Raw genomic sequence first — 24,400 nt, forward strand, 5'->3', positions numbered from 1 at the left:
AATAACCAATACATCTCACTTGGACCCAGTGAATGGGTCACTAGAATGGGTCAGTTGGAAGAAAAAGAAATAAAGTTACTAATCAGGTAAAATATAGTAGGATGAAATACAGAGCAGCAACCAGCCATTGGCAGGCCTGGGTATACTGGGCACTGGATCTAGGATGTTATTAGGTTGGAATGGAAGAACAACTACTCAGATGGGCTTGAGATGGCTCAGTGCTTTTGAAGATGAATGTCAAAATTATGACTGATGGATGCACTTGTGATAGGCTGGGAGTCAGCTATGAATATGATGTCATTCATCACTGCACTCATATTGGAGGTGGGGTAAAGCAGAAAGTGTGGATCTGGCCCATGTGGGCACAAACATGTCTAAATCATACAATCCAAACAGAAGTTTTCTAAGCTGATGCTCACTAATCATCATCACCTATATTTTGGATCTCCAAACGCCAAAATAGCTGTGTCTCATATTATTCTCACACATATATTCATATGAGAATTCATACACCCAACAGAATCTTTTCTCTCATGATAAATCATTAATTAAGTCTTAATGTTGCATATTCCCCCCTGCCCCCCCCCCCCCAAAAAAACCCAATTCCTTGTTTTAGTACTACCACTGACTGGAATGTAGCATGTGTACAAACTATGAAGTCCTGTTTGTATACTGTACATCTGTAACTTCCCAGATGACATTGTTTTCTGAAATATATTTTAGAACTATTTATTTTTCATTAAACCTATACCTTTACACCCCTGTATGTTTTCATCATCCTCATTCCAAAAGACTGGACTAATTTCAAACAGATCTACCACCTCTTCATTTTACTAAGATACAACATTATTTTCTTTCTTTTATCTAATTCATCCTCTTCATCATTTATTCTTTTCTAATTCCAAGTCACATCTTTTGGCCATCATTAAATGGGTCCTCAAATATTAAACCTAATACTCACCTTGGCTTTGGTCAATTGAGGGCTTCTCACAATACTTTTTAGTAAAGTGCGGACTAAATCAGGGATTTTCAAAGATTTCTCAGCCCGTGGAAACTATTTGCTAGAGTTAGGGTTTTCAACCTTGGCAACTTTAAGATGTGGGGACTTCAACTGATCTAGAACAGTGTTTCTCAACCTTGGCAATTTTAAGATGTGTGGACCAATTCCCAGAATTTCTAGTGTGGCCGGCTAGGGAATTCTGGGATTTAAAGTCCACATACCTTAAAATTGCTAAGGTTCAGAAACACTGCTCTAGAAACTGCCTTGCAAGCCACTAATTGCACTTCATCAGCTCAGAAGTAGATATAGCCCACTAGCCACCCACTCAGGATACTTTTATTAGATTATTACTAGGATTATTACTCTAATCAGAGTATTTTGTTTTGAATCTAATTTTGCCCATCAACCTCCTCTTCACCTTCTGGGCAAGGACGTGCTGCAGGGCGGCTGCGCTTGCCCGCTTCCATCTCCTTGCCAGGATGAGTCTTGGATTGTTTTGTATCAATTTCTCTCAGCCGGTCGCACTTTTGCTGCCCTCAGGACGGGCTGAGGAGAAGGCGGCAGGCGGGCCAAAAGAAACCTCCCCTTGGATGGGGCTGAGGGAGCAACCCGAGTTGGTTGTAATCACACCCCCAAAGAGGAGAGTCCTTAAATAGGGGAGGAGAGATGGTGATAGCGCTGTGGGCGCTGCTCCAGACACGCCGGGACCAACTGCTGGGAGCTCCCGCAATCGCAGCCTCCGTCCTCAACGGCGGGCTGCACTATTCTCCCCTCCCCGCCTTTTTGCACCCCCCCCCCACCGTCGGCCGCCTGCGCCCGTCCCGCCAAGAGGCGCGCACCATGGACCCCCCGCGGGCCGCGCCGCTCGCGCACATTTTCAAGGGGACCTTCGTCCACTCCACCTGCACCTCGCCGATGGTCATCCTGCAAAGCCACCTGTTGGGTATAGAGGAGAGCGGGAAGGTGAGCCTGGGAAAGGGCGAAAGGAGGGGAGGGCAGCGTGAGGGCTCCTGGCTCGCTGCCGCTGCCTTCTCTGGCACGTGGGGGGGGGGCGGGGGGGGGCGAAGGATGCGCTCGGGGCGGCGAGGGTTCCCGCGTGGCGCGCCTCATGCGGAGCTGAAGGGCTACGAAGGAGGAAAGGTGGCACTTCGGCCGGCTGGTCGACGGAGGCTGGGAGCCGCACTTGGGACCGAGAGAGAAGTTTGAGGACAGGGCTGTGGAAGCGATATTTTTACCTGACCCCCCACCTGCCGCCCCGTTGGCATAAACCCCGGCGGTTGTAGAAACCTCGAGATAGAAGACGAAGAAGGCGGAAGGGCGGGTGGTTGTCGTGATTCACATAACTTACGTAACACCTGTGAAGAAGGTGGGGGGGGAGAGAGAATATGAAATTGGGTTTAATCCGATCTATTTTCCAAGCAGGGACCTCGTTTTCGGGTTCTTCAGAATCGCCCCAAATGATCAGCCGAAACAACAGACATAGGATTGAGAAGACAGAGAGATGTAGTTGTTAGAAAACTGGTGGTCTCCAAAACATGAAAATCTCTTCCCGTCTGTAAATGGCAGTTTAGGAAGGGGCGCAAATTATGCCAATTATAAAGAGGACCTGATAGACTTAGAGAGATTCATCACAATACTCTGCCCCCCCCTTTTTTTTGTTTGTTTGAAAGGGTCACAACAGTGTTTTCAGTGCTGGCGATTATCAAGCAGCGTAAGAAAACATGATAGAAATAAATAATAAATACTGCTGTTCATCATAACCCCAGCCGGTTCATTATTTGTCAACACAGAAGAGAAATTCTGCGGTTACGAATATATATAAAGAAACACTTGTCATCTTTGGGTGTCTTTTTTAAATTATGATTTTATAGGCATGCAAATATTTAACAGGAATTAATTTATATTCAGTCAGGTTAAAAAGTCATCTGTGCTCATTTCCTAGAAAACATCATGATGGATGTGTATATGGTGAAGAATAAATTAGTATGGGGAGTGTTGAGAACTTGCACTGGAATTTGCACTGGAAAATAAAGAACTATAAAAATGTTGAGACGATAGAAAAATAAATGACTAGATATTTCAGGACAGTGTTCAGTGCTGATCCTCTTGTTAGGCTCACCAGATTGCTCTAATCTAAGATATTACATTAACATCATGTTTAATATTACTTTATAGTATGAAATCCTGAAGTGTTTCAGATGCATTTTTTTTCATTATTTCACCTATTCTAATTTTTGGTTCCACTAGCCAAATCAGCAAAGTCAATATTTGTTTAACTATTAGATAAGCAGTATCAAACAAAGCTTCCAAGCTTTGATACTTTGGCCATCTGGCTCTATATAGCATTAGATGCCAACAACTCTAGTCTAATTAGATGCTCATTTAACAAGAAGTGTAATTATATGTTCCACATTCATTGGTGGTATACAGTTTAAAGCTTAATGAAGCATATCATTGTGCAAGCTCATACACTTTCAAATATGTGTATGCGTGTAGAGAACAGATGATTGCAGTGACTAATATATGAATGTGTTTGGCATAGCAACCACATCTACTTGGTGGCTCTTGATTTTGTAGACCATTTAATCCATTTTTGCTATAGTACAATGTATTTTCTTGGCTCTCTATGTCTTTTTGTACACTTGCAATAGTTATTTTATGACATGGCAGTTTTTCTCATAAAATAAGAGGCAGCTAACATCATTAGATTACAGCATACTGCCTATATCAGTTAGGCTTTGATAAAAGTGCCAAAGTCCCGTTCAATAATGGTTTGGGTTGTGGCCCATTTTGGGAGAAATAGCAAGAGGTATAAAGGATGAAATGGTGCCTTACCTGTCTGCAATGCTTTAGGCAACCATTTTGTCCTGTGATATTCCTTCCATCCCATAAGAGCCAACACTGATTCCAAATTTTGGCTCTGCCAATCCTGTGATGGCCACAGAAGGAAAATTGGCAGGCCATATTTGTACTCCTCATCTAGCAGATGGTTTTGGTCAGCTGTTGTACTCTGTTAGTATACTTGAGGCTTTTAGACCGATTTTCTTCTATTGAAGGCAGAGCCAACAGAACATCTTCTTAAACAATTTACTGCTTTCTCATACATATAGCACAAGTTGTAAGAGACAAGTTGTAGCTCCATCAGTTTTTGCATATAGTAGGGGAGAAGAGGAGCCATCTTTCTGCTAACAAGTGGTTGAGCCAGTTCTCTCACACTTATTTTTTAATATAGTCATATATTATCCTTGCTTACTAAACCATAGTTGAGGGGAGGTTTCAGTGGACTTTGGTCTTAGAACAATCCTGGGATGAATGCCATGCAGCTGTCAATTCTGATGAACTAGTGATAAAAATGACACTGGAAAAATGGTAATCTGACAGAAATTTGGTGATTTTTTTTTTTTTGCTTTATGTTTGATGGCTCATTATCTTCCACTCTCTTTTGAAAATTATCGTTTGACATATCTGGTTGCTGCCTAGAACAATGGAAACAAGACTATGTGAAAGGTATAAAAAGAAGGAGGTGATTGGTTTTAATAGAAGAGAATATACTGCATGTAGCTCAGGATGTATACTAGGTACTATAAATGAACAGGGAGCAAACCCTATACTCATTTGCACTGATGATGTTACCTAGCTGGGTAACGAAATACCTGTAAGCAAATAACCAAATTCAAAGAGCACCAAGGACTCCACAGGGGAATATTGGTTCTGGAAAAGTTCCAGTGAGTCTAGTTACTGGAAGGAGACCACCAAATGAAGGCAGATGGGCTTCTCCTGTTCCATTCCTAGGCTATGAAACATGCTCCTTTGGGAGCTGTGATTAGGTTCCACTCTTGTTTTTAGAAGATTGTTAAACAGATTTTTATATTTTTAGGTTTCTTTAAACAAACATATGCAATTATTCTCAGAAACAATCTTAAGAGAAGTGAAGCATAACTTTCTAACACTCCAAAGAGGGAAAAATAAAAACTGGATTATTGAGTGATGGAACATGCTGGGATGCCACGGATTCAAATTCTGCCCAGATTTTCATCAGCATCCCTAATTAAGAACAAAAATTAGATAATTTATTTTCCTCCTCCTACTTGTAATTGTTGTAGATGTACTATTGGAAAGGAGGCACAGAAAGAATCAATAATTCATCCTACCGTTTTTTTATGCTGGAATTTTTGTTTCTTCCTGAAGAGTTTTCTTAATTCTGGACATGCAGGGAGGTTCAAAATGGAAAGATATGATGAGGCAGAAGATAAACCTGTCCTTGTCTCACTTGTCTCATTCCATGTAAACTTATAGGTTCAGAGAATAACAATTAGGTAATGTACAGTTAGGCAATGTACAATTAGGCAATGTGCAGGCTCATCACAGCTAGTGATATAATGATTGCTTAAAGCAGTTAATAGCAATTGCTTTTAGGCTTGGAGCCAGAGTGGAAATTACCTACCTAATAGGGATGAGTGTCTGAAAAACTGGCATCCATTGTTTTATCTCACGGAGCTCACTGATGCTGTGGAAGAAATAGTAAAACCTAAAAATAATTATATTTTGTTTTAGTATGCCTATGCAAATTCAATGAAATGTAGAAGCACCTCATTTCAAATCACATCTTTTTGAAGGTTCATGCGGAAGTTGCTCCTGGCTGTCTCTATATGTGTAAAGTAAAGTGGTTCCCTGTGCATCCACACACAGGCACACACAAGACAAACTGGGGGACGCTTCTGCAGTATTCATGCATGTTTGGCTGGAGTAAGAGGCTGCATATTTCATATCTTTTTTTGAAGGATGGACACACATAGCCCTATGTGATGGTTCATTTAATTCAATTAACATTTGGCATGGTATTTAACCATAGCTGTATTTCCTCATGTCCTTATTGCTCAGAGTTCTTCACTAGAATACAAATGGCCATAAAAGTGAAAATGCAAGAACCTTTGTTTGGCAGTGCTATTAAAAAGGAGATACATGGATAATTAATTTTGACTTTTACAATCTCTGTTTCGCTTTTTTTCTTCTTTGAAACCCTTGTACTTAGCTACCGGTATGTAAAGATAGTCTCTGAATTACAACCATTCATTTAGTAACCATTCAGCAGCATGTTCTTATGACCACTCCTTGCACTTATGACTATTGCAGCATCTTCATGGTCACATGATAAAAAAATTGGGCACTCAGCAATCAGCATGTATTTATGATAGTTGCAGTGTCCTGGGGTCATGTGATCACCATTTCTAACCTTTCCAACTGTCTTCTGACAAAGTCAAAGGAAGAAAGCTGGATTCACTTAATGGCTGTGTGGTTTTTTTGCTTAACGACCATGGCAAAAAAGGTTATAAAATTGGGCATGATTCACTAGTTTCAATTGGGGGCATAAATCAAGGACTACCTGTACTATACAAGAACACATTCATTTTCAGTGAACTGAATATTTGGCTGCTTTTTAACTTTGAACAGATAAATAATCTGAAACAACTGTGGCAGGGTTCACACAGTGTTCCAAGATATTCTTAATGTTTTCTAAAATTGTGTGGGTACATGGGTACATATATATACTAAACCAAGACAAATTGCACTTTGGATTTACTCAGTGTGTTGAACCTAACTTCTGTGTATATGGATGGAATATCCTACTGAAGAATACTTGCCATGTGTCTTGGAAGGTAAAAGAAGGCTTTTCATTTAAGACAATTTACAATAATTGGGATTGAATCAATATTATCAATAATCAATATTATTACTATTTTTTAATTCAAATATACACCAGTAAGGCACTGATGTTGATATAATATCCTTCAATAGAACGTATCATTTAGAATATATAAGTATAGTAAAATAAAGTCAACTTAACTTTTTATGACCTAAGTCACACCTTTCTCTAGGTTCCTCCAACATGTCTTTTCCCTGTCCATCTTTTCCTCAATCTAATAATTTAAAATTAAACTTTCATACTTCTGTCACTATCCTAGTCTGAAATCCTTACTTTAGAGTGGCTGCTACCTTTTCCATTCCAGCAATACAGTATATGCCTTTGTCTGGACAATGCGTGTACATTTTATGTAGTTGATAATTAACTTTTGTTTCAGTTTATTTATCTTTATCTTACACAATCTTATAGTTCATTCAAGTTCAGCAATTTGGGGATGCAACGCAACTGGCTCTTGAACAGATGACTGCTGTAGTAGCAGACACATTATTTTACGATCTTGCATCAGGCATGTTTTTTTCAATGGAATAGGTTCACTATGATACATCAATGGATGAACATTTGACAAATCAGATAATGTTTATACTGTATGTATATTCCTTTATGAACTAACCTTTGCTTTACCATCTGATTAATGTATTTTATCAAACATTGCTGACAAACAACAGAAGTAGACATTGATCCTATTGACCAACCGTTGAAATTTGTTTTTAGCAACTCTAGTCTTTGTGGGCCATATGCATTTGCTTTCTTCATAAAATGATATTTGCATAATAAATACATTATTGCACTATATGCTGTTCTATAATAACATTATTACAAAATTGCTGTGCTATAAATATAGCATTGGCAGCTTGTCTTCCATGACAACAGTTCTGCTTTCAACAGTTACCATCTGGTGCTACTGTATATGTTTATCTTTATTTCATTTTTTCTGGTTATGAAATTTGTATTTAATCAGAGCATTAATCCCCCCCCAGTTTACTTCAACATCTCTGCAGTACAGGATTATTTTAATTTCTTATCAAAAGATCTGAATGTATGTGTAAATTATATAATTACATGCTCATGTGGAATCATGCCATATTATTTGATTTATAGTTACTTATCTCACATATGTGACTCTATGTGGCTTACAATGAAATAAATAAACCTAGATACAAAAAATTAAAATATATAATGAAAATATTCTCCTTTAGGATACTTTATTTGACAGTGCCAAATAGAATAGGAGATACAATCTATCATAGAAATGAAAGTTTTACAGCACAAAAAAGGCAATGAATCTGCCTCTTTTTCACCACCCAAACTATTTGCGAAGTTGAATAAAATCTAATGACTAGTCTAATGACTAGTTAAAAGTAATGAAACAAGAAGACATTTCCAATTTGTTCTTCGCTATAGGAATTATTGCTGATACTGCAAATAAAGCATTTGATGTCACTGAAAGGAATTTAGTTGCAACTAATCTAATAAAAAGAAATTCTGAAGACTTAATGTGAGATTATTATATCTGGAGAATGCCAAACATCATTGCATCAATAAAGCTAAAAATATTACACAGTTATATGAAAATCAGAATACATTATATTTTGCGGTAAATTACTAAATGATTTATTCCTGGATATTAACTTTAACCTCAGGACATGGAAAGTGTATATCTTTCAGGGCACTATCATCATCTGGTAATAAGTGTATCAGTAAATGTCTATGGAGATTCTCAGTCATCCAGGTCATGATTGTCCCAAAGGTGCTTTTTCAAGAGGCAAGTGGACTTTCTAGTTTTTCTTTGAAGACATTTCACTTCTCATCCAAGAAGTTCCTTGCAAGCACCTTTGGGACATCTGGTAATAAAAAAAAAAATCAAGACAATAAGTTTTAAGTTTATTATGTTAAAAAAGCTATCAATCCAAAGGCTAAAACAAAGAGAAAAATTATGTTGTAGAGCAGTGGTTCTCAACCTTCCTAATGCCGCGACCCTTTAATACAGTTCCTCATGTTGTGGTGACCCCCAACCAGGGGTGGGTTCTAAATTTCTTTTACTACCGGTTCTGTGGGCGTGGCTTATTTTGTGGGCGTGGCTTGGAGGTCATGTGACTGAGTGGGCGTGGTTAGCTGGTCATGTGACCGGGTGGCCATGGCTATGTGTCTAGGGACTACTCAGAGGGCTGAAAAAAAGTCATTTCTGACAGGTCCTCGCACTTTTGACTGGTCCTCACACTTATGACCATCCTCACATTTATGCCTGTGCAGCATTCTTAACAACCATGTCACTCATTTCACAACTGCTTCTCTTCAACATGGTATAAGATAGGGCAAAAAACGTAAAATGTGAGGACAGTCGTAAATTCGAGGACTGGTCAAAAGTGCGAGGACCAGTCAAAAATAACTTTTTCAGCCCTCTGAGTAGTCCCTGTGCACAAAAGGACTACCCAGAGAGCTGAAAAATGTGATTTCTGACAGGTCCTCGCACTTTTGACCGGTCTTCGCAGTTATGACTGGTCATCATTTATGCCCATTGTAGCATTCTTAACAACCATGTCACTCATTTCACAACTGCTTCTCTTCACCACGGTGACAAGATAGGGCAAAAATGTAAAATGTGAGGACAGTCGTAAGTTCGAGGACTGGTCAAAAGTGCGAGGACCAGTCAAAAATAACTTTTTCAGCCCTCTGAGTAGTCCATATGCATAAAAGGATACAGCAATAGAGAGGGATGAAGGAAGGGAAGGGAAATTAGAATAGGAGTGAAGGTAAGAGAGGGAGGAAGAGAGGAGGAGAAGGAGAAAGAGGAAGTAGGGAGAAGAAGAAGAGGGGGGAAAGAGAAAGTAAGCAAGAAAGAAAAGACAAAGGTGGTAGGTTTGAGGAGAAAGATTGCTGTACAATAAAAAAGATGAAAGGGAAGAAAGCCAACCCCAAACAAATATAAAGATATTAAGATAAAGAATGAATTGTTAAACTTTAAAGAATAAAAGAGAACAAATAGGAATAAATAGCAATAATTAGAAACACACATACAAACATACAACATATTTTCTTTGAACAGAGTATTTGGCTGGTCCACAAATTTAAACAGTTGTAGGAGGTTAGCAGCCACCCCTTTCCTAGAAGAATGAAATATTTTGGGAAATATTAAAAAGGCAGAATATTATATTTCCCTGGATGAGAAATGGAGAAGCATATTTTACAGACAAAGCAGCTCCCACCTTCCTGCCCCCCACCCTTTGTTAATGGGCCAGAGGCAGAAAGTCAATCCTTTGTCAAAGGACATTTGAAACACAATAGCAACAGAAACTAACACAATGGGCCCCATCAAGCCATGTGATCCTGTCCACTATTAAAACATCTTTCCAACAGTCTCCATGTTTCCAGTGTCTTTTTCCCCACTTGGAGCAGAACCCAGAAGGATATTTCTTCCAACACAATATTTAGTCATTTCAATTAAATTTACAATTTCTATATTTCCTTTTTACCATATTTATTCCTCAACTATTTTTTTAAAAAAACAATATTACCCTTCATCCTCATCTCTAATCTTAATCAAATTCAATTTTTCCCTTCTATTCTATATTATACCCCTTTGCATTGTCATCTATTTTTATATCCATCCTCATATTGGTTAATTATGTAATACAGTTGTTTAATACAAATTCAACATTTTAATATAAATCAATTAGTTATATAACTATCTTTTTTGTATATTTATCAATATGAACATGAATATTCCAATTATTTCCATGCAATCCAATTTCTTACAAATCAATTAATTATATTTACCAATAATAATAAACCAAATAATTTCCCCCATATATTCCTCCAAACCACAACTTAACCATTTCTGCTTTCAACACAATATACAATTAATAGTATCTCAATTATTACAATTCCCTAGTTAAATAGAGCTTTTTTTCTTTTGTGTTTTAAAATCTTGAACCTCCTCTTGCCCTAAATTTCCCATTGTTTGCAGTTTTGTACCTACCTTTTTTGGTGAGAAAAAAGAAAAAGAAACCTCTCTGCCTCATTTTGTCACGTTGCAGCTAAGACTCTGCTTTCGCTTTCTCTTTTCAGTATAGCTAGGGGGAAAAAAACTTGCTCCAGGAATTTACCTCTTTGCAGCTAGCTCTTTGAAGCCCCGCGGCAAGAATTTAAAGTTTTTTTCCCTCTAGCCATCAGCTGGGACTCCGGAGCAGCAATAGATTGGGAGTGGGCGGGGTAAGCGAACAGCGACCGGGCGATCCAGCAGAGGCAGAGGGTGAGTGAAGGCGGGGGAGGGGCAGGAGAGGGCTTTGGCGACCCCTGGGAAATGGCCGTTCGACCCCCAAAGGGTCGCGACCCCCAGGTTGAGAACCGCTGTTGTAGAGAAACAGAGTCCAAATATTTTAAGATTTAGCATCTGAAATTCTGCAGAAAAGAGGCCCATTTAAAACTTACCTTAGAAAATATGGGAGAATTTATCTCTTTGATATTCCTCTTCAGATTAGAATTCAGTCTAATGGGAAGGAAAAAAAATCAAGTCTATAATTAATAGATGAATCAAATGAATTTAAAATGAAGTATCTTGAACTGATCAATCAAGATAAACAGATCATGCCAAATCCCATCCAAAGAGCCACTGAGAGGAGGAAGAGCAGAGACAGGGAGAAAGAGGAAGATCGACTATCAGCTCTGGAGTGGAAGAAGAAAAGAAATCTAAAAGAGGGGAATAATAAGTGATAATAATGTTAAAAGGAATAATATATATACTGTAGAGATGCTGATTTCTATACAGCATTTAATGATTAATAGCTAAGTAAGCATATCGTATTTTTCAAAGTATAAGACGCACCTTTTTTCCCCCTAAAAGGGTGAAAGTTTGGGTGCTTCTTATACACCGAATGTAGCCCCGCCCACCCACTGGCCCCCACCCTATGGCCTCTGCTTCCCAGCAATTTACCCCCTTGCAGCAAGCAGCAAGAAGAAACAGCTTGTTTCAGCTTCAGCACAGCCTAATTAGCATAAGTTGATTGTCCGTTGGGGCCTCCCTATTCTCAGCTGTTTCAGGGATTGCCATTGCCTATTGCTGTGCGGGCCTCTGCTGCTTGCTGCAAGAGGTAAATTGCTGGGAGCAGAATTTTTTTCTTGTGCTGATCAAGGTATGCTGAAAATGAAAATGAAAGTAAAGCAGGCTGTTTGCTACAATGAGGCAAAATTGCTGGGAGGCAGAGGCAGATTTCTTTTTCTTGTTTTCTTCACCAAAAAAGGTAGGTGCGTCTTATAGTCTGGAGTGTCTTATACTCCAAAAAATATGGTATAAGAACTTTAAAAAGGAAGTTCTTCTTTTCTTTTTCTTTTTAGTTAAGTAATTCATTGCAATACAATACCTTGAAATTACAGGAAAGCAGAAGTAAAAAGCAGAAGCAGAAGCAGGAGCCTGGATAGCTCTGCAGACTAAAAGCACTGTAATTTAACACCAGCTGTCTGCAATTAAAGTAAGTTCAAATCTTGCCAGGCTCAAGGTTGACTCAGCCTTCCATCCTTTCTAAGGTAGGTAAATTGAGGACCCAGTTTGTGGGGGCAATAAGCTGACTTTGTATAAAATATACAAAAATATGAAGGTTATTGCTTAACGAAATGTAAGCAGCCCTGAGTCTCCGGAGAAGAGCGGCATATAAATCAATTTTTTTTTAAAAAAGTCTATAGTTACACACAGTGCTCAGAATAGGTTTATCTGTGTGACAATTGTATTATCGCTTCTGGAGGTGACAGCTCTTCAGATTGGCCTGTCTGTGGTCTACAGCAGGAATTCCTGTTATCTTTCCTTACATCAATCACTATATTATTATTAAAATAGTGTGTTTTGTGGACCACCATGTAAGAAAGCCATTTTAACATGTTCTTGTTTGAGGATAGCAGAAAAGTAATCAATCTCTATTTAGATTCCATATTCTAACTGCCAAACATGCAACCAGCATTTGCTCACCTTGATCTCTGCAAAAGTTTTGTAAGGCTTGAGGTTCGAGAGGAGTGAACTAGAGTCAAATGGTCATTTCAAAAACAGAAAAAAGTCTCTTATTTTCAAGCAAGCAAGGGCTGCTCCAAATATCTATTAAATCAGAATAGGAAAAACAAATCTCAAATTTAAAGACTTGAGTATATCATCATTATTTACATCTTTCCACTTATAGGTAGAAATGAGCCATTATATGAGGCTTCATTCTTTTTTTCAATGAAGATTTGATTTAACTGATCCATATCTATGTTTTCAACTAAGACAAGACAAGACAAGATATCAAGCTAAGCAGGAAATGTCATGAAATTTAAATTTAAGCCCAAGTTGGGAAGCCTGAAATGATCACAGTTTATATTCAGAGAGTATTGTATTATGCAAAGATGTCTGGGAATTAAATTGCATTTCAGACAATGCCCTAATGCAGCATCCTTTATAATATTAAATATAATGCAGAAAAGTTATATGTATCTTAATTGCAATATCACATACGTATTTCCCCTGCTCTTTAAAACATCAGCAAAGTTGTCTGGATTTTAAATTGGAAACTTCTGATTACAGTAATTAGAAAATTTTGTAATTAGTAATTTTGTTTAAACAAAATGTCCAGTCATGGCTGGCTTTATAGGCTGAGAGGCAGAATTGGTAGAAATGTTCAATAAAGGAAGAGTAGGCATTCCTGTTAATATGAAATGAAATCAGCAAGTAAACTCGTGACTCCTAAAAGATAACCACTGTAACTTCTTTATTGCCTGGTTTCAAAGTCCGGAGAAAAGGTGATATTTTACATGCACAAGTCGTAGGAAGAGAGAAAAAACACAAAGAAAATTGGAAGAAGGAAAAGGGTGGAGGAAGAAATAGTTTGGTAACCTATTTCTGATATTGTGAATTGTATTTATTTAATAAATTTATCGGCTGCCCATCTCATACACATGATATGAATTTTTGAATCTCTATGTATCTGACTGATAGAATGACTGAGTATGTCCAGATTCTTGGCAGTTTACACCATAAAAAAAAAATTAAAATAGCCATGGTTAAAGAAACCCCAAACAATATTGGGATGCAGATGTTCCTGGTGGCAGAGAATATTTCTATGGAGTAAAGCAGCTGGTGCAGCATATTTAGTTGGCTCTCCCCAGGTGTTAGAGAGAGGAGCATCTCTAAAATAGAGAAATTACTTGTACAATGTCTTTTGTATTCAAAGATAGAATATCTTCTTTCAGAATGTTCCAAACTTAGCTTATGGTAATTTGTACTGAGATGAACAATAAACTGTTACTGATCTATGGGATATCACAAGTTATTTAATTCATCACTATTACTGTATCTGTGAATTTGAACTAATAGCTGTGTCTACAAGAAATGCTTAACCTGATCTTCTGAAGGTCCAATGTATAACTAAGATATCCAGCCACACCCGCTGAAAGTGAAAGTATTATAAGGTAACTCTAGATTATTTAATTTCAATCAGGGGCAGGATTAGCTCCCTCTGAACAAACAAGAATTCTGAGTCAAAAAGAGGGCGAGGATAAACATAATGATTTTTTAAACTAAACTAAACAGTGGCAACAAGAAATTGCCAGGTGTGCTGCCAGCTATATTGGATCCTGGGATACCAGCTGGGATGATTGCTCCCTATTTCATTTGGCTGGTTCCTGCATTAATGACATACTTTTTACAGAACCAATGACAGGAATACACCACAAGCCCAGAGGAAAACATCTTTGGTGTTAGGCTTCTTCTGTTATCAGACTTGATCTCAACTGAAGGTACTCAGACACTTGACTACCACAGGGCTAAACAAGTATCATGGCTGCAGTCTTAGAATGAAGTAACTGAAGTTAGTGGATAAGACTTAAGTCATTGCATTCTTTGCAGTTCAAATCCACCATTGCTACTTCCTGCCTTTTCCATGGCTTACCAAGAACTTCTGAAGTATCTAGAAGGGTGACTGCCTGGGGTTTGGCAGACAAGGGAGATCCTGGGCTCCTTCTTGCCCAACAGTTTCAAACTTTTATATAGGTTAGGTGTTGTGATGGAGAAAGTGCAGAAAGGGTTCCAGGAATTCCTCCTTCTCCTTCCCCGTTCTCCTTCCCAGTGAGGTATTTCTTCCTCTCTCTACTTCCATGTTTGAAAGCTCAAAATCTTTGAGATTCAGAACAGTATGAATGCATGATAGTCCTTCTTCATTGCAGAAGGCTTTTTCCAGTTGGAGTCAATGAGATCTATGCAGTTTCAGAAGCCTTCTTCTTCACGCAACAAAGTATCCTCTGTGAGATAATGGAAGACTCTGCCCCTGTACCTCCCCCACATCGTCACTCTGCCCAAGCTTCCTCCCTTTCTCCTTCCACTAAATTCCTTTCTGTCCCCACCCCACCCAAAATCAGTTCATTGATCAGGTAATTTGGGTTTAGGAGGTATGACAGATAGAAATGTTGAAGGAAATGCATTTCTTATATGTTATGTTAGCCATTGCCTCCCAGAAATATTTAATCTCCTCCAATGCCCCACATGTTCTCATCCTGCAGTGTGCAGTGTGCATCCAGGCTGCAGTCTACTTTAAAATCTTCCTTCCCATTTATCAATGGTAGATGTCCTAAAAGCAGTAAAACAGTGGAAAAGTGAGTATATTTTATAATGTGACTGGAAGCTGCAAGTGGAAAGAAAATGGACTGATTTGTGCCACAATGGAGAATGGTCCAGCTGATCTGTCATCCAGCTTCTTAAATAATTGTATAGAAGGAAATGCTTGATAGGCAACCAAAAACAATGTTTGACAGCAGTGGAAGGTTGTCTTCTTAATATTTTGTTGGAAGACATGGCATGGCCCAGCCATAGAATTACTGAATTGTTTGAAACTCCTGAAGGAAATGGGAGGCTTCTGTGATGACTATAGACCAGAAGATGATTAGAAAAAAGGAAAGATAGTATTCATAAATAACCTTAAAACATAAATTTTAATCATATTTTTAAAAGAAACTTAGCAAGCATAAAAGAAATGGCTGGTCATCTTTCTGAAAGTCAACACTTCCAACAAAAGTATAGTTCATAAGTAACATTCATCTCTCTTGTTGTGGACAATAGGTTAAGGATAGCAGCTTTCCAGTAATTGAAATAGTGTGAACCACAAGACGAAGATCAGGTCAAGAAATCAATCAACACTACATTAAGGCTACAACTACAGCAATTTTATTAAAATTGGCTATAGTAATACATAAATCTTGCAAATGTGATTATGCTTTATCTCCTTTTCTAATACTTATTTTGAACTATGGGGGTGTCCCTCAGAAATACTTACAGTATACATACCTTCTTCATTTTTTTGGCTGAAGCAATGTTTTCCTTTTTATTGCTTTTGTAAATAGCTCTTCCCTCTTCCTGTCAAGGCCAACTTTTTTACTACCTACAAATAGGGCCTGCCAAAATTATACCATGAACTGTGGGCTCCTATCACAAATCAGGTGGTTGGGCAATCTGTTACTTCAAACAACTTATTGAATTAACAGATGGCCTGTTTAGGGTGCATATGAGAAGCCAAGCAGGGGATAAAGTGAACAATGTTAGAGAAGAGAACAACAGCTACCAAAATAGTATGGTATTTAGATTTTTGAGAAATGGTAGGTCACTTATAAAGACCAAGGAAACCCTTTGAAGGTCCTTGCAGGTGGAAAGTCTGTGAGCTTTGGGATAGACAAATGTCATTATGCCATGCAATTCTTAATTTTTGCTCAAGGCAATCAAAAATGAAACAAAAAATATGGTTTGTTTTAAACAACTCGAAATGAAATTCAGTGGTGAGAAAAATAAGGTTTTACACTTAGGCAAGAGAAACCAAATGTACAGGTATAGAATAAGTGGACCAGTGGTGGGTTTCAAAATTTTTCACTACCAGTTCTGTAGGCGTGGCTTGGTGAGCGTGGCTTGGTGGGTGTGGCAGGGGAAGGATACTGTAAAATCTCCATTCCCACCCCACTCCAGAGGAAGGTTACTACAAAACCCCCATTTCCTCCCGATCAGCTGGGACGGGAGGCAGAGAATAGATGGGGGCGGGGCCAGTCAGAGGCGGTATTTACCGGTTCTCCGAACTACTCAAAATGTTCACCACTGGTTCTCCAGAACTGGTCAGAACCTGCTGAAACCCACCTCTGAAGTGGACCCTGGCTGACTAGCAGTAACTATGAGGTGGATCTTCAAGTCCTAGTGGATAATCTCTTAAATATAAACCAGCAGTGTGCTGCATCCGTCAAAAAAGAGAAAGCAATTCTAGCCTGCATCAACAGAAGGATAGAATCAAGATTACATGAAGTGTTAGTACCACTTTATAATGCCTTGGTAAGACCATACCAATTGCATCCAGTTTTGGTTGCCACAATGTAAAAAAGATGTTGAGACTTTGGAAAGAGTGCAGAGAAGAGCAACAAAGATGATTTGGGGGGTTGGAGGCTAAAACATATGATGAATGGTTGCAGGTATTGGATATGTCTAGTCTAGTGAAAAGAAGGACTGAGTGACATGATAGCAGTGTTCCAATATATCTCCCAAGCACTTGAAGGCAGTGTCAGGTTCCAAGTAATGCATGTTTTGACTGAAGGCTCCACCCCTCTCCAGTTCCAAGATGTGTCAAGCTGAACTCATATTAGGATGTCCAAGGATACAAACAATCCCATACCCCAGTCAATTTCAGGCTTGACAGGCAGGACAAGAAGCAATGGATGGGGAGCTTCCGGCTGGCACCGCGGCGATTCAGGTGGGGAATTAGTGGGGCTCCTCAGAGCCCCGCAAAAACCCCGTCTGTCAAGCCACCGGCGGCAGGTCTGTGGACCTACCCTGTCCTGTAGGGACAGGGGGCTAGAGAGGGACCCCTCAGATGGCTGAGAGGAATGGGCAGATTCCTTGGGGCCAGAGGCTTGCCCTCTGTGCTGGCGACAATGGATGCAGCAGCCGTGGCGGCTGCCCCGAGACTGCGGCAACCGGAACAAAAGGATGTGCAGGAGGAGAAGTGGAGAGCTGAGCAGGGAGCTTGAAAGCCGGGTGAATGGACTTCTGCCCATGCGAGAACTGCCCGTAAATCCTGGATTATAAAAGTAATCCAGGATTACTTTAAAAGCTTTAACAGTGGCTGTGAACTACTGGGGCAAAAAGACTCAAAGAAATGCTGGAAGAAAAAGACCTGTTGATGGATTGTGTTAATTACTGACTTCTTGGAAATGATTTCCTTATAGATTTGGGTTTTTTTCTTTTTTTTTTTGTGTGGCTAAATGAGAATGAATTATGTTTGAGAGAGAGAGGAAGGAGAAGAGGAAATAAATATGCTTTTAAAAGCAAAGACAAAAGACAAACGGGAATGGACAAAATGGTTGCCAGCTGAGAAGGGAAAGTGTAAATTCCAGACTGCTTGTTACTTGAAAGAGAAACTTGCTTGTTACTTAAAGTGGACTATTTTGAGAAAAAATTCAGGAGGCTTGGCTTTGGATATATATATATATATATATATATATATATATATATATATATATATATATATATATATATATATATATATATATATATATATATATATATAATCTGTTTATTGGAGGATTTACTGATGATCAGAAAGAAGAAACTAAATGGAATAATGAAAACTGAACTAATAAGTGTGGCAATAAGAGAAAAACGGTGCGGCAATAAAAGAAGGACATGATGATACCATATATGGAATAGCTAACCCAGAACTAACTTTATAGAACTTATAACTTTGATGACATTGAAATGGAAAAGAAACATACTTAGACAGATTGGAGAAAGAAAAAAAATTGGAATATATTATGTAACAAGATAACAAAATACTACAGTTTGATTTAAATGGATGTAATGGTGTCTGGATGTTTGAAGTTTGAATAATGTTAAGAGATACTTTTCCTCTTCTCTTTGTTCTCTCTTTGTTTCCTTTTCAGTTTTTTTATTTTCTCTTTTGTCTTTTTTCCCCTCTCTACTTTTTCTAACTCTTTTTTCAATCTCTTTTGTCATATTTCTATTCTCTTTCCTTTCTTTATTTTTGCTTCTTTTTTCTTTTTTATTCTAACTATTATAAATATTGTTATTATTCTCTCTTTTTCTTTACTATTATTTTTATTGAGATGGATTTTATAAATATACAAACAATTTGATTAGAAAATAAGAGTACAAATGATTGAAAAACATGATTTTTGGATGCTCTAATGCCTTTTTAAATTTTGAATTCTTAATAAGCTCTATTTACAGACCTAATAATTTAGAAGAAAATGTTTTTCAAGGTGCTGGATATTAAAAAGAACTATTTACAGACTTAATAATTATAGAAAATTGATTTTAAAATGACTTAAAATGTTGTTACTTATAGAAAATAAGAAATAATAATGGAATGGGAGAAAGCCTATGAGAGAATAGGAGCTAAGATATTTGTTGATATACATTCTTATTTTAAATTAGTAAAAGATATGGAGGAGAATGGATTGAAAAATAAATATGGGTAATACATTGTGAATTAATTTAAAGTTAAAAAACTGAATAAGAGATGTAGGAATGGAGGAAAACATAAAGCTGGACAATAACTAAAACAAAATGCTATGAACCAGCTAAACAAATGAAGTTAGGAGTGGAGGGAAGCATGATTCTGGAGAACAGTGAAAGAAAAGCTGTGATCCAATCTTACAAATAAGGTAGGAGTGGAGGAAAGCATCATACTGGAGAACAGTTAAAGCAAAACTGGGAACCAGTTAAAAATAATTAAAAAAAGAGTTAGGAGTGGAGGAAAGCACGTGCTGGAAAGCAGCTGATTAAGTTGTGAACCAGCCAAAAAATAAACCTAGGAGGAAGTGGAGGAGATAATACTGGAGAATAGTTAAACCAAACTGTGAACCAGTTAAACAAATAGAGATAGAAGTGGTAGAAAATACCACTGGGAAATAGCTACTTAAATTATGAATCAGCTAAATTCAGACTTATTAGTATTAGAGAACAAGCCTGAAGTAAATGAAATAAAGTATTTTGGGAGTAACAAATTATAGATGGAAATGTTGATTGATTTTGAAATGACTTCAAGAGAGGAGGAAAATATTCTTTGTCAAGATCATGGATACTAGCTGCCATTTAAGAGAAGTAGAATATAGATTTGATGTAATGGGTCTTAGGAAGGAATATATATGAAGTATTGGTTGTTAAAATGACAAAGATTTGGAATGGTGTTTGTTTGAAAATAATTGTTTAGAATTTTGGGTGATATAGTAGAATGATAAATGTTTAGAATAAGATTCTTTCTTTTCTTTTTCTTTCTTTTTTTTTTTTAAAGATGTAAATGGAAAAATTTGGAACAAAATTGGTTGAGGGAATGTGAGTAATTGTATCTATTTTATACTGGATCAAATCTTTGCTCTAAAAAGATGTATTTTATGTTGTATGTTTAAAAAAAAAAATAAAAAAAAAAGAAGAAGCAATGGATGGAAACTGATCAAGGAGACAACCAACCTAGAATTAAGGAGGAATTTCCTAACAGAGTGAACAATTAACCAATGTAACAGCTTGCCTTCAGAAGTTTTGATGCTCCATCACTGGAGGTTTTAAGAAGACATTGGACAGCCATTTGTCTGAAATGGTATAAATTTGAGCAGGGATTGGATTAGAACACCTCCAAGGTTCCTTCCAACTCTGTTATTCTGTTATCAGGGGTGTCAAACTGGCGGCCCGCAGGCCAGATGCATCACATGCAGGCCACACCCACCTCAGCTCTGTGTAGGGAAAAAAGTCACAAAACGTCACATGACAGCAACATGACACCATGAGTTTGACACCTGTGTGTTAAATGATGCTGGTTATTACAGAGTTTTCCTCTCATCAAAGGAAAAATCCTTTATATACAGTAGGTGGCTGTTCTATCACAATCCCAAGAAAAGAGGGGGCAGTGGCAAAAGGACAACCTCTTACAGATCATCCAATCTAACCTGCATACACAATGTTTCTCTAGAACTATCATGTTTAAGTAATTGATTTGTTAGTTTAATCTGTTGAAAATCCTGTGGTTTTCAATTGAATTAGGAAACAGATTGTAAACATTTGCTAAAATTTAGTTGTAATAAAACAATTCAGTTTTAAAAAGCAATTCAACGATCAAGTATTGGTTTCAAATCATTAAATATTTTTAAAATTGCAAACAGTTGAGACTCTGGAAAGCGCAGAGAAGAGCAACAAAGAGCAACAAAGCAGTTTCTAAATTAGGGTTAATTAGGTTAATTAGCACTGTCATATCTGGGTGGCAAAAATCTGGAAAACTCTAGATGACATCAAGAAGATTAAAAAATCATTATAAAAGATTACAGATTATAAAAATAATCTGTATTTTTGTAGCCATGTATGATTATATTAATTTAAGCCATATCAGAAAACAAAATAAAACTCTTGGGAAACAGCTCACAAAAATTAAGGACTGGTTTATAGAAGATTAGTGTTTGTGACTTAGGTTAGAAAAATCTAAATAGAAAATTATGGCTGCTGGCGTACCCATTTTAGGATCTGCTGGTAGAAACCCTTAACAGATTCTTCCAAAGGGAATTTAATCATGGACAAAAAATAATTTTCACATATGCTTTTATAACATTAACCAAAGACAGAAGACTTGACTTCCTAATTTGCGGAAGCATCAATTTGCAAGTCTGCTTCTCAGTAGGTTTACTTCTCAGTAGAAAAAAAGGGATGAAGGAATCTCAAATGGGAGAGGAATCCAAATCACTGTGAAAATTATTTTGTGGAAGCTGAATGGATTTTGGAAATGTATTCCTTCTAAGCGACACAAAAAAACAGAAATGTTAGAGGAAAGGGTAGAAATAATTATGCAAATTTTGCATTAAACATGTTGCAATATTTATAAAATATCAGCTTGCAAATGCCAACAATATATATATATATACACACACAGTGTTTACAGAAGGCAAAGTAAATACACAGATATATAAAACATTGTCTTCTGCAAATATATTAGTTTTCATATTTACAACTCTATCTCTCACACACATACAATATATCATATATTATTTAGGATATATAAAAGAAAATTGTCTATTTAAAAAAAAACAATAAAATGAAACATTCAATATGAATTAATTTCTACCATTAACAAAAATAAAATAAATATTTGCTAAATTGCCTTGCATACAGAATGATATAATGTATGTATTTCATTCTTTTACCCTTGTCTTAGATCGCATTTTTTGAACCAGCTGATGGACAAGACAAACTAGTGAAGAAGTGGGGATTTAAAGCAACTGATATACAAGAACTCAGTAATAAGTATGCATTTGTTCTATATTACATTCTCAACAAATTATTTGTCAGGTTTTTTTTCAAGGACAAATTGTGGCTTATAAATCTACTTGACTAAAAGCAGAACAACCAGTGGCACCAGTTTGGCTATAATAGCAAAGAAGCTAGGGACAAAGCCAAATAGGATTGATGAAATAGTATGCTCCACTACAATTGTTTTTAGTGTATTAGAAGAGGATCATTATGCAAGAATTTAAATCTTAAATCTACTGAGACTTTGTAAGATTATTTCTGTTGATTCTTGTTTATTCTTGTCCTTGTTCTTTACTTAGCTGAAAAAAATAAATCCATTTATGTAATTTCCTTTCTCTTCCTCTGCCATGAGGTATTCCAGTTTATTAATTTTTTATGGCTTTTTAATTTAGTAAGAGTTGTACAGGCATCAAATCTATTGCAGAAGTGTTTTGGACATTGTTTGGTCTTGAAAAAAAAGTCATACAACTCATTAAAACAGTCACATCTTTTTTAAAGCTTCAACCTGTAATTATATTTATGAATATCAGAGGGATGCTGTGCTGATGGGAAATCTGCCAATTATAAATAATTGGCAAACTGTGTGCAATACCATTATCAGTTGTATCATTTGATTATCTATTTAAAATATTTGTGTAATGCATTGCACAAAGAAATCTCATAACAATTTGCACTTAAGAGAAACTGTTCAAACAATTGATAAAAAGTTATATTAAAACACTATAAATGTAAAATAATAATATCTCTCTCACACACACAGACACACATTAATACAGTACTGATGCCAGCTTCGAGCTTATCACTCAGGCTACATGAAAAGATTTAGGGAACATTCACCTTACATCTGTTTGGAACCCGCAATTGAGCGTGTCCAGAGATATTTCACAAGAAGAGTTTTCCACTCCTCTGCTCCCAACAGAATACCTTATGCCACTAGACTTGAAATTCTGGGTTTAGACAATTTAGAACTATGCCGCCTTCGGTATGACCTAATCATCTGCTACAATGTCCTACCTGTCAAAGACTACTTCAGCTTCAACCACAACAAAACATGAGCACACAATAGATACAAACTTAAAGTGAACCGCTCCAAACTCGATTGCAGAAAACTTCAGCAACAGAGTGGTTAATGCCTGGAATGCACTACCTGACTCTGTGGTTTCATCCCAAAACCCCCAGAATTTTAACCTAAGACTGTCTACTGTTGACCTCACCCCATTCCTAAGAGGTCTGTAAGGGGTGTGCATAAGTACACAAACGTGCCTACCATCCCTGTCCTAATGTTCCCTTTATCTGTATTCATTTCTTGTATTCAAATCATGTTTATACTTATATATATTATCTAATACATGCTTGACAAAATAAATAAATGAAATAAATAAAAAGTTTAAGGTGCTCCTGCTTTAAATAAGCTTAAAAAAAACATGTCCCACTGAGACACTGACCACATCCATTCCAGAATATTTGCTGGAATTACATAAGATGCAATGTTGACAATAATATATGAAATATATGGTGTGACAAAAATAAATATTTTTAGGCAGCTGGTTCAGTATTATGTAACTTAAGGAATTATCTTGTGATGGGCCTGCCTGTATTGATTACGAAGTCTTGATATTACAATTACCACAATCTTACTGCAACAAGAAATTATAATTCAAAGTACTTTGTAATTAACTATGATGGCAAGGGTTCCTTTCAAGAAAAATGTTATTATCTGAGCCTGACTTGATATTTGAGCCAGAAACTATCCATATCTTTCGTTCCTTCTCTGGAATTTATATCAAAATGTCTTGTCCATTTTTGTGGGCAGAGAATGCCAGGATGTTTGTTGACTATGTCAACCAATCAACAATTATTTTTACTACGCACTGATGTTAAGTCAATGAGATTTCCCAGTTCACTGCACAGTAATCGACAAGTTCTTTAGCTACCCTACTGCAAACTACAGTTGCTTCTATCAGCAGCAGAATGTAACTTGCCACTGGAAAGGCAAATTTTACGGCAAATCCTAGACCAGCATATCTCAATCTCGTCAATTTTAAAATGGATGGATGGCAGCCAGAGGAATTATGGGAACTGAAATCTTCCCATCTTAAAGTTGGCAGGGTTGAGAAACTCTTCCCCAGATGATTACACTACAAGGTTCATGCTCAATCTAGTACATAATAATTCTGAACATAATTGCAATAAATTCTTAAATACTGTGCAAGTCACCCGCTTTGATTGAAGCAGTTTATTTTGGGCATAATCCATGTAGCAGCTGTGACAGTTTATTTTATGCTTACAATGACTTCCACTTCATTAGCAGTGAACAGTTTTTTTAAATAAAGACCTTGGTCCTGCCCTGTAACAAAACATGAGGAAAGAACAGAGACAAGGAAGTTACACAAGAAACACTGGG

At 37.2% G+C, this 24,400-nt stretch overlaps 1 protein-coding gene across 1 annotated transcript in view; it reads left to right on the plus strand.

The window, feature by feature from the left end:
* The first annotated feature begins 1,874 nt into the window (after positions 1–1,874).
* GDA (guanine deaminase) overlaps positions 1,875–24,400 on the plus strand; it is a 49,332-nt gene continuing 26,806 nt past the window's right edge. The window contains exons 1-2 of the mRNA XM_070935603.1: positions 1,875–1,963; positions 21,902–21,990. Of these exons, the coding sequence (XP_070791704.1) occupies positions 1,916–1,963; positions 21,902–21,990 (137 nt within the window). The 5' untranslated portion in view covers positions 1,875–1,915. The remainder of the gene's footprint in view (positions 1,964–21,901; positions 21,991–24,400) is intronic.

Source organism: Pituophis catenifer, unplaced genomic scaffold, assembly GCF_029215685.1.
Source record: "Pituophis catenifer annectens isolate HBS135680 unplaced genomic scaffold, rPitCat1.0.hap2 SCAF_2, whole genome shotgun sequence".
Taxonomy (NCBI): domain Eukaryota; kingdom Metazoa; phylum Chordata; class Lepidosauria; order Squamata; family Colubridae; genus Pituophis; species Pituophis catenifer.